The sequence below is a fragment of the Eumetopias jubatus genome, unplaced genomic scaffold, assembly GCF_037043125.1.
Source record: "Eumetopias jubatus isolate StellerSeaLion01/CBP00866 unplaced genomic scaffold, mEumJub1_p1.0 scaffold_12, whole genome shotgun sequence".
Lineage (NCBI taxonomy): Eukaryota > Metazoa > Chordata > Mammalia > Carnivora > Otariidae > Eumetopias > Eumetopias jubatus.
This window is the reverse complement of record NW_028274818.1, coordinates 97,871,880-97,888,756: the sequence shown is the minus strand read 5'-3', so window position 1 is coordinate 97,888,756 and position 16,877 is coordinate 97,871,880. Positions and strand designations below refer to the sequence as shown.

The 16,877-nt window shown below is 45.4% G+C and overlaps 1 protein-coding gene across 2 annotated transcripts in view; it reads left to right on the top strand.

Moving 5' to 3' along the window:
* Positions 1 to 16,877, top strand: part of AUTS2 (activator of transcription and developmental regulator AUTS2) — a 1,114,656-nt gene that overhangs the window by 1,072,743 nt on the left and 25,036 nt on the right. For both annotated transcript variants that reach the window (XM_028109914.2, XM_028109913.2), the window contains exons 7-8: positions 14,379 to 14,850; positions 16,034 to 16,287. In XM_028109914.2, the coding sequence (XP_027965715.1) occupies positions 14,379 to 14,850; positions 16,034 to 16,287 (726 nt within the window). The remainder of the gene's footprint in view (positions 1 to 14,378; positions 14,851 to 16,033; positions 16,288 to 16,877) is intronic.

Below are 16,877 nucleotides of genomic sequence, written 5' to 3'. Positions count from 1 at the left end.
GAGTTCCCAATAGGGGATTCCTATGACAGCATGATCTGATCTATAGGCTCACTCAGGCTGCTGAGGAACAGCTGATTCTGAAACCATTGTTTTATTTGTGTTAAATGGCATCATAAGCAGTAATTCACACCTGAGCCGTTGAGTAGCATAAGGGGAGAACATAAATACATCACTAATGTGATTCTGAGCTTCAAAGATGATTATGGGGGAGTCAGAGGGGGGGGATGGGCTTGACTTTAGTCATGTTGAACTGGGGATGATGGTGGGACAGCCAGATGCACATAGTCTTCAGGCATGTGAAAAAGAAACAAAGCAAATGCTGTATTACCTTCTGCCATTCTGGTTTGAAGACCTCTCTGAAGATAAAGGTCAGGTATCTGCAGGAGGGTTGAAGTCATGGTGATAGTACATGTCCCAAGCCCCGACTTTGGATTTGGCCTTCCAGGATTATAGTCATGAGTGGGAGGCAAGGCTACCATTTTGGTGACTTACTCCAGCCCCACCTCTACCCCAGGGACAGTGACAGTTTCCCACTGTTTATTTCTGAAGAGTGATTTTAGCGTTTCAGAGTTGAGAGGTGACTCAAGCAGATAGATAGTTTCAGAGTCCAGAGTGCTAGCCATTACACCGTGGAGTGCCACGGGTAGCTGCTTTCCAATAGGCTGATGTCTTCATCATCCCCCCTGCCTTCCTGAACTGCCTTCTAAACGTGGAGCTTCAAATTTTATATTTGAACATGTTTTCTTTTTCTGTGATAAGTTGAGGATAATGAAATAATGACAAGTGATAAACTAATGGCAAGAGATTCTAGTTTCCTACCAAGTATTTATTACATGGGTGGTTTATAGAAAATCAATGTAAGGATTGGGAGACTTGTTCTTTTAAAAAGATCAAATATTTCAAATATAGGGCACAACACAGTCCCCCCCACACACAATCCCCCCACACACACGCACACACATACTCTATTTTTAGAAAACTCTAGTCACTTGGTGTCGGGATTCTTAGTTTATAAGTTAAGATGTGGCATTTGTCAAAGTCTGTGCAAATCAAGAGAATAGTGCTCATTAACCTCTGGGTGAAATACTTGAGAAGATTGAATTCTGGAATGGGAAAGAAAAATAAAGACGTGATGATGTACTTCTGAGGAGATGCCCCCAACATCTTAATAGGGAACTCATGGAATCTCAGAAGTCATGAAGTCCAGGCTTCTTCCCATTCCACGGCTAACTAGCTCCTCAGAATTGTGGTCTCGGTCATTCATGACACAAATGTCCTCTCGACACTTCCAGTGAAGAGCAAAAGAGATCGTTAGCTCGGTCCCCTACGCGGCAGCCCGGGCTGTTCCAGGGGGAAAGTTTGCTCTTCAGTACACATCCTTTGGTCTTAGTTATGCACATGATGTCATTCACAGTAGATCTGCTTCCTTCTCTGTGTGACAGCCATCAGGTCCTTGAAGGTGGCTCATGGCCGTGCTTAGGGGCAAGACTCTGTAACTCCCTGTTCTACATGCTGAGCGATCCAGTGAATGTGCATGGAGCCAGGATGGGAAATAATCACCGTAAATAAGCGCTCAGTGTCGCTAGCTTTCATAACTATGTCCAGTACTGGAGGCAGCTTCTGATCTACCTCCCATCATCCCACCCCTGTGGCAGCTTACATGCTGGTAAAGAACCCACCCGGGAAGGAATGAAGTAAATGTCTTTTTTTTTTTTTTTTTTTTTTTTAGTTTTATTATGTTATGTTAGTCACCATACATTACATCATTAGTTTTTGATGTGGTGTTCCACGATCCATTGTTCTCATATAACACCCAGTGCTCCATGCAGTACGTGCCCTCCTTAATACCCATCACCGGGCTAGCCCATCCCCCCACCCCCCTCCCCTCTAGAACCCTGTTTGTTTCTCAGAGTCCATAGTCTCTCATGGTTCATCTCTCCCTCCGATTTCCCCCCCCTTCCATTTTTCCGTTCCTTCTCCTAATGTCCTCCATGTTATTCCTTACGTTCCACACATAAGTGAAACCATATGATAATTGACTTTCTCTGCTTGACTTATTTCACTTAGCATAATCTCCTCCAGTCCCATCCATGTTGATGTAAAAGTTGATATTCATCCTTTCTGATGGCTGAGTAATATTCCATTGTATATATGGACCACATCTTCTTTATCCATTCATCTGTTGAAGGGCATCTCGGCTCTTTCCACAGTTTGGCTATTGCGGACACTGCTGCTATGAACAATGGGGTGCATATGGCCCTTCTTTTCACTACATCTGTGTCTTTGGGGTAAATACCCAGGAGTGCAATTGCTGGGTCACAGGGTAGCTCTATTTTTAATTTTTCGAGGCACCTCCACACTGTTTCCAAAGTGGCTGTACCAACTTGCATTCCCACCAACAGTGTAAGAGGGTTCCCCTTTCTCCACAACCTCTCCAACATTTGTTGTTTCTTGCCTTGTCCATTTTTGCCATTCTAACTGGTGTAAGGGGGTATCTCAGTATGGTTTTGATTTGAATTTCCCTGATGGCTAATGATGATGAACATTTTTTTCATGTGTCTGTTTTAGCCATTTGTATGTCTTCTTCAGAGAAGTATCTTTTCATGTCTTCTGCCCATTTTTTGATTTGGTTGTTTTTTGGGTGTTGAGTTTGAGAAGTTCTTTATGGATCTTGGATACCAGCCCTTTATCTGTAGTGTCATTTGCAAATATCTTCTCCCATTCTGTGGGTTGCCTCTTTGTTTTGTTGACGTTTCCTTTGCTGAGCAGAAGCTTTTTATCTTGATGAAGTCCCAAAAGTTCATTTTTGCTTTTGTTTCACTAGCTTTCGGAGGAAGTAAATTTCTAACAGTGGGCCTGGGGCGGTGGAGACCTAGAAGGATTGGCGACCTTGCGGATAGCGTCCCTTAGTCACTGGGCTTGCTGTGGCTTTCCAGCACTCCTAGTAGCCTATAGAACAGTGCTTTGCAAACTTGAACTTGCATATGGATGGGGGGGAGTGTGAATTTAACTCTATCATGAGATCCCAGGTGTTGTTAGTGTTTCTGGTCTGTGGACCACACTTGGAATAGCAAGGTTATAGAATACATTGGAATCGCAGTATGAGGTGGCCGATGGTTTGGGACCAGAAGGGTCAAAACTTACTTAGAGAAATTGTCAAGAGTCCTCTTTTCCCTGATCTTTCGCCTTCAACTAGAGAATCAAAGGCTCTATGATATCGGGGGGGAAAGGCAACTTCATAAATTCATTCCAGAGGTATCTGCGGTGTTCACACGTAAGCTACTCAGACAGATTGCATGCTCCTGGCAGCACCCAGGTCCCATGGGCCATAGCAGGTTGTTTGAACAGACTTGGGGAGTTTTGTCATGTCCTCAGGAGTACAGGCAGGCATGTCTGAAAGCTGATGGAACAGTCATTGCCGAAGCATGGTAACTATTTCCCAAGGCAAAACCCACTTCCCACGGTGACCTGTTGAGAACAGGACAGGAGTGGCTCTTGGAGCTTTCCCACCATGCATTGCAAACACATTGGTTTTAGGATATTTGATGATGCCTCGTCCTCGACTGCTTGCCAGGTGACAGCTGCGTGAACTTGGTGGAAAAGTGACTGAGGGCGCGGACGTTGCTTGTGGGGATGAACCCCCCCGGCCCGCACCGCAGCCTTCTTGGCAGAGCATGGGCCCAGGGCCAGAGTAGTCCACGTGTCCTGGCGTCTGTGATTCCTTCCTCACTTCTCTTCAAAAGAGAAAGACTTTGTTGCCACTAGGAGGACTCACCAAGATTTGCTTCACTCCTTCAAACTAGGCTAACCTAAGACCTTCTTTTTGATACCTGGACCCTGAAAAGAGGGGATTTTTGAGGGAAAAGCAGTAGATACAGGGATGTTGCCTGATGCAGGTGACACTCTCATTTTAAAGGGATAAAGTGTGCGTGTTCTTGCAGACCCCAAAGCAGTGAGAGAGTGAGCCGGTGTTGACTGGAACTTAGGTCAGCCAGAAGCTCAGCTGATACATCCTAGCCCTGCATTGCAGAGGGTCAAGAAGAAGCCTGGGGATGGGGAATATTTGTATGTATGTGGAGCCTGGGAGCTGAGGAAAAGCCGAGGATAGACCCGAAAGGTGGACATCCGTACTTGCCGTCATCATACCCCCCCGCAGCCTCTTTACTGAGTCCCAGTGACGGTCCCTTCTGTGCCAGACATCACGTAAAACAGGCCACAGCGGGAAGCAGGACAGTAGAGGGATTGATAATATTTACGTACATCTTTGGTGCTGGTGGCTTTTACCTTCGTCCTGTAGAAAATAATCTTTGGTAAAATTCAGAGCGTCAAAAATAACGTTTAACCGGGAGCCAATCATTTGCCAACCTTCATGGGCCTGATAACCTTCTAGCGTGTGAATGTTATTAGCTAGATGCCTCATTCCATAGTCCCGTAGTATCATAAACATACTGACACCACAGACGTGTACAGATCCAAGAAGGATTGCTGATCACAGTAAGAGGCAAAACGACAAGGACATGTTACACCAAAGAATTTTTGCCTCAGTTGACCAGGATCAGATTGGCCTCACGATTACTGCCCCTTCCGGCTCTGGACATGAAACCCTCAGGCGAAGATGTTAGAAAGTGAGCAGCAGGCTAGAGTATCGTGAGGAAGGTGTCCCACCCGTAAACAGATATCCCCACTCGGGTGTGCTCAGTGTGAAAGGTACCAGGAAGATTTTTTTTTTTTAACCAAACACCTAAAGTTATTTATTTTCAGTGCTTTTGTCCCACCTCTTGGAGAATTTCCAAATTAAGCAAATGAGCTCCTTGTTGTCTTTGAGTCTCAGGAATATGTGCTGTGACTTTTCTTGGGGTGATAGCCTTGGCCCTAGATTTGCTGCTCCCTCAGAGCAGGCAGGCCATGTTGCATGAATCCAGACATGTGGTTGAAAATCCTTCTAGAACCTTCCCTTGTTAGGACCCCCTGTCGTGCCCCAGGGACACAGCAGTATCTTGTTAGGGGTCGAGTGGGCACTGGTTTTAAAGGTGGTTGTGCTTGTGTGTGTACACATGCACAGGGTCACGTGGGTCCTTGGTCAACAGCCGGACAGGGCTGATGAGGATGGGCCAGGAAGCCGAGACTCATAGGAGGGGCCGGAGAGCAGAGGCAGAGAGGTGCTGCGGATGGGAACCAAGCAGGAGGTGATCTCGACCAACTGATGAACGTGGAGGCTGGCAGAAGGACACAAGCAGAAATAATGGGGAGATGTCTGTGAGGCCAAAGCACGGAAGCTTGGGCTTTCTCTCTGAAACTAGTCCTTGGAGTTTTTCCAGTGTTCTTGACGTGATGGGAGATTTTTTGTGATACCTGTCTCTCATGTGAGGTCTGTACACATCCCAAGACACAGTTAAGTTGCCTTGGGCCTTAGACTGGTCCTTGGGGCCAGTTCAGCAGGACTGCGTTACAGATAAAAGTGCCTGACCATCAATAACTCAGAATCAATAAAATATATCGATATCTTCATTAGCTCTGATTAGCTAAGCTTATCTCTGAATCTTCCAGAGAACAAACACTGAAGTGGAAGGCCATGGGTCTCCCTGATGGCCATTTCCACGTTTTTCCCTCCGTACTGCATTGTATGCTCTCAGCCCCCAGGTCCTGGAAGTCTGGGGCGGTTTCTTGTCCGTCTTTATGCCCTCAGGACCTAGCGCAGGGCTGATACATGAAGTGACACCAGCCTTTTCCTTGTGTGAAGTGAAAAACCTGATTACAGCTAGGACGTTGACACTCTTGGGTTTGGTCAAGACTTTTTTTATGCCCCATCTCTCCCCCCAGTAGATCACAATTAATTTTTCTCCTTCTCATTCTGGTCCTTCACCAGCATGGTCCTCCATTGCTCTGATTTGCGAGAAGCTACAAAAGCAATACAACACAAGCCCAGGTTGGCCTGTAGGGCCCACGTTCCATAGGAGGAAGCCATCCTGGGGGGCTGCAGTCTGCATCTTCAAGGCTGATCCTCCCCTTGAAGGCAGATTTTTGGCCTTGAGGGATCAGAAACACGGGCATACACGTAAGGGCTTATGCTTTTTGTGGTGTGAGGCTTACGCGCATTAAACTTGAAACAAGTTTAAGGACACTTAGCCTGCAGCCTGTTGATTTTCCTTCAGTGTCCATCGTAGGTTAATCTCGGAAACTAAGTGACATCCAAACTAGCTTCTGTGATAACAAACAACCCCCAACCTGCTGGTCCCCGCACACCTTTCCCAGTGGGCTGGCTGATGTTTTGCTAGACACAAGTATTTTTTCCTACTTGGGATTTTGCTTTTACTGGGAACCCTGGAGCCCTCAGACGTTTGCAATACAGACTTCAGCCCAGAGCTTAGCCTCCCAGATGGTAATTAATGTTTACACAAAATGACAAGCACAAAATGGAATCTCTTTGAGCCCTGCCAAGCACCCACCATTCCCCTGATCTCTCACTCTTGCAGTGTTTGAAAATTAATTTGCCTTGAACAAACAGTGGGTTTTCCTCAATTTATTTGTACAGTTTCAGTGACCGGGAAGAAGAGCTGCAAGGCTGAATGTCATCCTTCCATTCGTTCAAGTAATTGAATCTGCTAATGGAACAAACTGGTCTCTGTTTAATGATTTGAAGAAAAGAGGGAGAGGAGGAATATAAAGAGAGGTGTATGTTGGAGACGGTAGGCTTTTTCTGCAAAACACCATTGGAATGTGGAGCTCTAGTGACAGAATTTAAAACTTGGGGAGAGGTCAAAGTATTGCTGAATTAATTCAGTAGTGCAATTTTTGTTTTAGTAAGTATATACAAAATACGCGGTCTTTGCCAAAAAGGAGATTTTATTGGAGGTACAAAAGAGGCAAGAGGGTGTTTAAAGAATGGATATGGCTAGTAGCTTGAAATTATTCAGTGTCGATTCACGGAAATGTGACACTTTCATATGTTTCTGGCTTTTTAATGTAGAACATCTCAACATTTATTAATATTCCCACTTTGCCTTAATTTAAAGTCTGGGTTTCTTGCCCCCCCCCCGCCCCCTTATTTGGCTTATTAGTCTTCATTCCTTCTGTGTGGTGAGGTCTTTGTGGCTCTGTCATTTGGAAAAAGAAGTAGAGAAGTTAACTAGGAGACGGAATAATGTAAAAATAGGACATACCCATTTCTAGATGCTATGGGTCAGGCATTCAGAAAGATGGGTGGGTACACTGCCTAATGGTCAGGGCCCCACATAGTTTTCTTGTCTTGAAGGCTTGTTCATATTTGCTGCAATAATGACCTTGTTGTGAGTAAGCCGTCATAGGGCTTTCTAACCCAGTGTAAAGATGTGAAAAGACCAGAAGCACAGAAATGGGCCTTACGAAGTTTCTTCTACTTCTCTTTCTGCCTCCTTCTTAATCATCAGTGTTCACCAGCTCCTTTCTGTCCAAATACACCCAGTTAGAGCCAGTTAGGAATGTTGCAGAGGAGATAGAAGGCCATATCCTAGCCTCATTTCTGAAAGGCAAATATTGATCTGTCCTCTGGGTAAAGAACTTTTTTAACAATTCCGTCTAGTAGGTAAAGCCGTTTGACTTGAACAGTCACTTTCTGAGTTGACTTCTTTGATGCTGAAAGTTATATTGTCCATGAAGGAACTCCTTTTAAAATATGCAGTTGACCCTTGAGCAACCTGGAGGTTAGGAACCCTGACACCCCCTCCCGTGCAATCAAAATTACATGTGTAACTTAGGAGTCGCCATAAACTTTACTAAAGAGCCAGTCTACTGTTGACCAGAAGCCTCACCAATAACAGTTGTTTAACACATATTTTATACACATATTATATATTGTATCCTTACAATAAAGTAAGTCAAGAGAAAAGAAAATATTATTCAGCAGATTATAAGGAAGGGAAAATTCACAGTATTGTACTTTATTGATTGAAAAAAATCTACCTGTATGTGGACCTACCTGCCCACTTCAAACCTGTCCTTTTCAGGGACATGTCTTTTTTTCTTTTATAATAATAGCACATATTTACTGTAGAAAACTTGGAAAAAGTTAAAAAACACAAGTTTAAAAATGAAAGTCTGTGGTTATTTCTGGATGATGGGATTACAATTAACATTTTGATGTTTATCTTCCTCATCTTTTTTCTGTGTGTGCATAGACGCATTTATGAGAATCATTTTCAGTACTGAAACCCTACTGGTGATAGTGTATTTTACTTGGTAGTAATGTTGTCACGAAATATTTTCCATGAAATTATTTTCTGCAGTAGTTTTGAGAACATTGATCATTTATCTTGTGCTTTACATCGTGGAAAGAACTTAACTTAATTTCCACAACAACCCCTTGGAGTAGTTGTATTTTTGCCATAAGAAACTGGGCTTCCAGAAACATGGTTGTTCATCTTAGAGACATAACACAGCAAATCTCAACCCCAGCACACCCAGTGCCCTTTGTGTGTAATAAAGAAACGTTTTATAACGCACTTTTATTCTTTACTTTCTGGAACAAAATATATAGTTAGATGCCTATCTATATATGTAATTTTAAAATGCCTATAACGCCCTAATGAAAAGTAAAGGAAAAACAAGTAGCAAGTAATTTGCAATAACATAATGTTTTTAAGTATGTAAATATTTCTTTACATTAGAAGACAATGAAATGGTCCGATGCTTGAATCTATACATAGAATTGTATGTAAATATGGCTGCTACGAAAGCAGATTCATATAGGTACCTGCTACTTGGTAATTAAAACGCAAGGAGCAACCATCCCATTGGTGTCATGATTTTCTCAAATGGTGAACAACCAACTCTTGGTGGTTCATAACAAGACATAACAGACAAAGCAGCATACAGCAGTTGCATTCCTGGAAAATCCAGTGCGTATTAAAACTATGCAGAAAATTATTTTGTGTTTATATGCGAAAACAGAGTCAGGTTCTAACTGCACACATGTCCAGTGGGATTTTAGGACATTAACTGAGATTTTGTGTGGTATTGTCCTTCACATTCCAGTACATCTAAGGTCCCTAAGAGCCACCAGTGCCCTCCAGCCCCTGGGACAACCAAACACACTCCCACAAAGTGTGAAATCTCCACCCAGGGGTGGTATCCTCTAAAGAGAACCACCTCTTAAGTGGCTTTGACTTCTCTCTCCCCCTGCCCCTTTCTCTGTCTCATCATAAAATACCCTTGAGCATAGAAGTCTCAAAGCATTTTGGAGGGTACGTTTCTGAGACTTTATAGGCCCTGTTATTTTCTTGTTAGGTTTGTTTCCAAGTGTTATATGACTGTAGTTATTGTAAAGGGGATCTTTTTTTTTTTTTTATTTAAGTCTCTATTCACTATTGCTGGTGTGTAGAAAAGCTACAGAAGTTTGTGGGGTTTTCTTATTTGGGTATTTTGCTGAGTTCTCTTATATTTTTCAGCAGATTGTGTTTTCTAGCTAGATGATTATATATTTTTTAAAATATTTTATTTATTTATCTGACAGAGAGAGACACAGTGAGAGAGGGAACACCAGCAGGGGGAGCGGAAGAGGGAGAAGCAGGCTTCCCGCTGAGCAGGGAGCCCAACGCGGGGCTCGATCCCAGGACCCTGGGATCATGACCTGAGCCGAAGGCAGACGCTTTAACGACTGAGCCACCCAGGCGCCCCAATAATTACATTTTTTGTAAATAGGCATTTTTCCTCTTCCTTTTGTCATATTGCTGTTGGTTTTTAATGTAAATGACAGGAATAGTTTGTTTCTTACAGGTTCAGTCCACATTGTCTATAACACTAAATATACCTGGGGTATATTTCTGGATTGAGGGGAAGGTGTCTATCATTGAGTCTTTCCAGTTTACTTCTATGATCAGGTTTGTTTGTTTTTGAGTCAGTTTTGGTAATTGATATATTTTCATAAAATTCATTTTATTTTTGTATTTATTATTATAAACTTGTGCATTCTAGTGTCTTACTTTATATAACATACACTCTCCATGTCTATGGTCCTACCACTATTCAAATTCTCAGTTTTGTTTGCTGTGCTTTTTTTTTTTTCTTGCTCAAACTGTTCTTAAATGGACCAGTTTTCCTTTAAGAATTTTAACAGGTAACATGATCACATGACTCAAAAATTAAATATGTATATATGTGTTTAGTCAAGTATCTCCCCCTCCTCTAGCTCCCTGTCTGTTCTTCTGCCTGAGCCCCCTACTAGTGTCTTAGGCACTCTTCTAGAGCTTCTTTATGCATAAAGGAAAATGAATATATATTACTTTACTTCTGGTTTTCACAGAAGCTTAGCAATATGCCAGTAGGTTGTATGCACAGAGTTCCTCATTCCTTTTCAGGCTGCAGCATCTTCCATTGTATGGATGTATCAGATTTATGTGTAACCAGTTCCCAAAGGATTACATTTTAGTTCTTTCCAAACTTGCAATTCAAAGCAATTGTTTCATTGTGTCTATAAATCCTTGCTGAGCTTCTTTAGTTTCTTGGCTCAGTGTTGCCAAATTGCCCTCCACAGAAGTTGTAGGTTTTTATTCTACTAGTAAAGTACTAGCAAGCTCCATTTTCCCCAGGGAACTTGTATCAAATTTGGATCAAAATTAAACAAATTTTTCTTAATCTGCCCTTACCTTTTTAAAAAATACATTGTGTCTGAGTCAAGGTTATTGAGATACAATTTACATGTAGCAAATTCACCCCTTGTACTGTACACTGTGCAGTGTAATTTTAATTTGCATGTATTATAAGCACGATGTGCTATTTTTATAATCACAGAAGGGAGATTTTAAAACCCCAAAATGTAATGAGTAAAACTTGTAAATAAGACTAGTCAATTTGCACATTCTTATTTCTTCCCAACCTCAGCAAATTTCATCCTTTGGCAAACTCAGAGCACACAGAGCAATACAAAATGATTTTTTTTGGTAATGTGTTCTTGCCAATTTTGGAGAAGCACAGTAAGACAAATTGACTGTCAAAATGGAAAAGCTTAACTGGGAAGATACATTTATTGAATAATTGAAAAGAAGAGGAAATGCATTACCGATTAGCCACAAAAACGCATGACGCCTAATCTGTGCCTCAAGAGAGTTGTGTAAATGCGGAGTTGTGAAACTGTCTCAGCCCCAAAGTTCTTACCAGCCTTACAACCTGCCACTGCCTTGCTTGCAGGCTTCACAGCAACGGGGCATCGATGGATTGGTGATAGCTTTCAGGTTTAGCTGAAGTGCTCCGCTCCCGTAACTCTTTGTAGCTCTCCTAACCAGCCCTTTGTACCATCTCATTGTACCAAATATTTTAATGGATTCCTGCTTTGCTTTAGGATTTTTGCCTCGGAGGGGGCAGCAAAGTGGAAGTCAGAGAAAAAGCAATGAGTGGTAACCAGAGTTGGGAAAGTCATCTGATTTATTAAACAGCCAGGTGACCACCAGCAAGCAAGTTGCTTGGCTTCTCTGGGCTTTTCCCCCCATCTTATCGGAGAGGATTGGATAAGTTCCTTGCTTTTCACAGAAGGGTCCAAGCCTCAGGAGTATCACCTGAGAAATTCTCAGAAAGGGAGACTCTGGAGCCCCACCCCAGAACTCCTGAGTCCAACCCGGCATTTTAATCAGATGTCCAGGTCATTTGTATGCATTTTAAATCTTTGAGAAGTGCTGAAATGGTTTCCCAGATTCTGGTCTTGTGTCAAAATTCTGTGCTTCTGGGTCCTCTCTGAGTCGTTCATCACAGCCCTCGTTCTGGCTGGGTCTGCGTTGGTGCTAACCCGCAACGACAATGGGACAACAGAGGAGACCCGAAAGCCAACCCTGTTTGCCTTTACAGAACCTTGGGAAGCGAGCCCACGCCTGCACCATGCCCCCGGCATACTTCCCTGGCTGTGTCGTCCACATTCTAGAAGCCCATTAAATAAAGAACAAGGAGATAAATATAGTCAGGCTACATAAACAAAGCACTTAGCTGTGTGTTTCTAATGTGCTTCCTTACTGGCATAAGAAAATCTAAGTTGATAGCCTCTGGGTGGTGTCCCTTGGAAGAGAAAACTTTCTTTTATGTCAGAGAGAAACTTTGGACCCTGATTTTTGGAGGGAGAACATGAATTTGAACTTAAATTTAACGAGATGGAGAATACTTATGTATTTATTCTTCACCATCCCAGTCCAGGGAGAACAAAGCACTTCAAAAGGATAGAAATGTGTTCCTGCTATTATAGCAAGCATCATAATCCTAAATTAGCCGTCTGAGTGTCAGAGTTGGAAGCACCCCTCACTGAGGAGAATCTCTTGTATTTTGTGCGGTTAGGATGTCTGGGATGTTAGTGCTTCTGCCCCAGACCTAACTAACCCTCTTCCATTGTGGGAAGCCTGTGTATCTCCCTGAGCTCATGTAAGTACTTGCTATGGTAATCTTGTGGAAATGATAGCAAAAACATTGAAAGAGAAGCCAAGCCAGGACCCCTGGGTGTGGATGTCTGCAGATAAAGGGTCTTCTTTCATGATTTAGGAGTTTTGGCTGCATGGGGTCTGTCCACATCAAGAATCTTGATGTTCTCAGCCCTCAAGTTAGAAACTAAGGTTTTTAGGAATTCCTAAAGTCTCAGCTTATCACAAGCAAAAATCTTTCCAGACAAGTTCTGACGGACAGCACTGGAAGGAAATATGCGTGAGTGGGACGCCAGAAGTCTAGAGTTACTTTTCACCAGGGCCTTATTGAATGCTTTATCCGTGGAGCCGAGACACGTAAGGAGGGTACTGTCTTTGCATATGCTGTCAGTGCGTTTGTTCCAGGCTGTTCTGTGAGGCGTAAAGGGAGCCAAGGTCACGTGAGCCAAAAATGTGCTTTGTTTCTAAACCCAGTTTGTTTCTGGGTTTCTGGGTTTTTGTGCGTGTCACAGGTTTCATCCCTTTTACCAAAAGAACAGTGGAAATAACGGGTTGCTTTGACGCAAATTCCAGGGAAGAAAAATAGCAAAGTGTGTGTACCCGAGAGGACATCGGCAGAAATGGATAGGACCAGGGAGAATACCATGTATTTCTCACACTTGATACAGTGAGATTGGAAGAGAAAGATCATGCCCAAAGTAGTTTCTTAAGGAATGCCTGGAACACATCCTCATTTTGGAGAATATTATAATCTGTTCTCTTCCTATTTCTGAGCTGTATGTTAATAAAAGGATGGCTTTTTTAGCACAAAGATGTGGGAAAGGTCACTTCCCCCCTAGATGTATACAAAAGTACTTATGCACCAATCGGGGCATTTCTTTCTATTTAATGCCATATTTGTCTTTCATGCTCCTGTTAGAGGATTTGATAGAGTTGGACTTACGGGCTCATCAAATAACCACTTTGGGATGTGGCATGGAGGTTTGGGGAGAGGCATACCTTTTCTTTTTTTATTATTATTTTTAAGACTTTATTTTAGAAAGAGAACACACACATGAGCAGGATGGGGAGGGGCAGAGGGTGAGGGAGAGAGAATCACAAGGAGACTCCATGCTGAGCACGGAGCCCAACACAGGGCTTGATCCCACAACCCTGAGAGCATGACCTGAGCCGAAACCAAGAGTCGGACGCTTAACCAAGTGAGCCCCCCAGGCACCCAGAGAAGCCTATCTTTTTAATTCATAACAGGAGCATGTACCTTCTACATTTCTTCCATGGTTGTGGAATTTCACTTAAATTCTACATCCAGACTTCGCGTCAGCATTCAACATTGCACCCAGTGGTCCATAGGGGTGGCAGGACCCTTTAAAATGTCTGGCATGTGTAGTTGGCTGTAAATTGGTTGGAATTCATGTTTGCACCTTGGATCTCAGACATTGCTAGGATTAGTTGGTGAGCATGAGGAGGCCCGACGTTTGACCAGAGTTTAGCACTTGCCAAACACAAAATTATTTCTGTAAATGTCAAGTGTGTCTCATCAGTCAGAATGGAAAGGGGAAGAGGCAAGGCCAAGAAGAAACATCTGTGTGTGGTTAAATAACATTTGCTTCACTCGCTGTTTGAAAACACCGCTCTTTTGTATATTCAAGAACTGTATATATTTGAAAAGGGAAAAAATCAACTCGTCAGCTATCGTTTCTTAATTTTGCTGCATAAAAGGCTCTGTCAGGATTAAAGTCAACCTGCATTTTCAGACTCTGGTGGCCTAGGCCGCTTTCTGGAACGCAGCCTCCTGCGGACGGCTCGCCTTTGGCTCGCCTTTGCCCATCTACCATCGGCCCTGGTCGCGGTGTGCTCATGTCCCGCACGCGGTCACGTCAGGACGTGGCACCAGGCTGTGTGCCATGTTGGTGGGACTGTGGGGTCTGGGCTTGGACTTGGCTTTCTGCTCCGTATTTCACACTCACGTGTCAATGCCTGTGATTTTGTCTTTGTTCTCCCCCCATACAGATCCGGAGTTAGCTGTTGGCACGCTCCCGGAACATGACAGCCAGGATGCAGGGCCGATTGTCCCCAAGATATCGGGTCTAGAGAGAAGCCAGGAGAAGAGCCAGGACTGTTGCAAAGAGCCGATCTTTGAGCCCCTGGTGCTTAAAGACCCCTGCCCTCAGGTCCCTCAGCCGCTGCCCCAGCCCCAGGCGGAGCCCCAGCCACGAGCTCCTTCTCCAGACCCCGACCTGGTGCAGCGCACAGAGGCCCCGCCTCAGCCCCCACGTCCAAGCACACAGCCACCACAGGCGCCCCCAGAGGCCCAGCTTCAGCCCGCCCCTCAGCCTCCAGTGCAGAGGCCACCGAGGCCGCAGTCCCCTGCCCAGCTGCTCCACCAGGGCCTCCCGCCCGTGCAGGCCCACCCCTCGTCCCAGAGCCTCTCCCAGCCATTGTCAGCCTACAACAGCAGTAGCTTAAGCCTGAACAGCTTAAGGTGAGCCATCCTGCTTTTTTGGCCTGAATGTTGCCTTCTTCTTCAGGTGGGAGTGGGTAAGGAGTTCCCAAGGAGACTGGCGTTTCTTGTTGCAAACACACTGTCGCGGTGTTCTCGGGAAGCAGAGCCCCGAGGGCAGGGAGACGGCCCAGGAAAGGGGCGGCATGCATGAGAACCAGCGCAGAAACCTGAGGGGCACCCAGCGCTGGGAGAGTCTTAGAAGGGAGGCCATTTGCCTCCGAGGGAGAACGACTCGAGGATGCGCCATCTACCTGCGACTCCAGAGTCAGGAAGATGGGGACCAGGGAGGTTTCTGGTTGAGGTTTTTCCATTACCACGGACCTCCAAGGCGGTCCGAGAGGCCGAGAAGCAAGCTACGTTTGGAGAACAAGGAGCCCTGTGGTGGAGATCCAGGCTCTCTCCTGCCTCGTCTTCGCCAAACTACAAAGGAGAGTTTTCAAAGTAGCACAGTGGAGGACTGCCAAGGAAAGGGAGCCCGAAACCCCAGGGTATGGGGCCAAGCATGGCTCACCCTTGCTTGGCCCCGGGGGTTGTAATTCTAACCTCCCGGGACTCTTGTGACTTTGTTTCCCTTGTGACAACCTGGTGACTAGGGGGATTCTGGGGCTTGCTGCTTCCTGTCTAGGACAGGAGAAGGAAACTGCCTTCGCCAGGGTTCTGCCCCCGAGTTCATGTCCGTGGCCCCCAGACCAGAGCGCTGATCAGGGGTTCCCTGGTTCACCTCCTACTGGTGCTTCTTCATTGAAGGGGGTCACAGTCAGACGGGGTGAGCTCAGGCCATTGTTCTTACTCCTCTCTGAAAACTGTAGGACGTGTGGCTAGTGGAGGATGGGAGGGTGCAGGGCTCCTAGGGGCAGAGATGAGAACTTGGCAGCAGAGTGGGGAGCGGACCTGGGTTTTCGGCCAAAGCTCTGGGGCCTCAGCTCCTGTTGTGCTGTCTGCGGTTGTGATCATAGCAGAAGCTTCTCGTGTTCCCCGGGGCGGGGTCTGTAAAGAGTGTAAAGAGGAAGAAGCAGGAGAAAGTGTTGAATGGCTTTGGGCAGGGAGATAGAATTTTTTTTTTTTTTTTAAGAAAATAAAAGTCTTACCTCTTTTTTCCTTTCTTCTTCCTTTTTTTTAATTTTTTTTTGTTGTTGTTGTTTTTTGGTGGTTGCTCCCACAGCAGTAGCAGAAGCAGCACTCCAGCAAAGACTCAGCCCGCCCCGCCTCACATCTCTCATCACCCCTCGGCCTCCCCGTTCCCCCTCGCACTGCCCAACCACAGCCCCCTGCACAGCTTCACGCCCACCCTCCAGCCCCCCGCACACTCACATCACCCCAATATGTTTGCCCCTCCCACGGCTTTGCCTCCTCCACCGCCTCTGACTTCAGGGAGTCTGCAGGTCCCCGGACACCCGGCCGGAAGCACTTACTCAGGTAGGAGGGAGGAGCCCTCCCGCCGCGCCCCCCGAGCCCCTCCCCCCAACCCCCATCCCCCATGTCTCGCGCTGGTGGCCTCTCTGTCTGTGCTGCCCCTCGGGCTGGGTTTTCTCTTTTGACGATTTCCTGCTTTGTTAGCTGTGTTCTTGTAACCTTCCTCCAGCCCTGTACGGGCTGAAGTTCAGCCAAAACACGTACCAGCACCATACCGACCCAGACAACTGCCAGGGGGAAGCAGTTTGTTGGAAGTCAGGAGGCTTTCCAACTGAGTTCACCCACTGAGTGGGAACACACGGATTGTAGACGCCCTGTCTCCTGGGCTCCCGTGAGAGGGACAGAAACATTGCCAGGCCCGGAGACTGTTCCATTCCAGGCTCTGAGAATTCCATCCTGGTTTAAGGGGTTTGTTTTCAATGAGTAGGGCCTTCTCCCTTCTTCAGAGGGGAAGATGCACTTTTCGTGCCCAGAGCGTTGTGTTAACAAAATCGAGTGTTAGCTACTGGCCCCTCTTCTCCTCCCCTGTATTGATCAGGCTGGGATCCCAAGTTTGGGTCCATCATAGCCACGTTATAACCCCACTGCAGAAA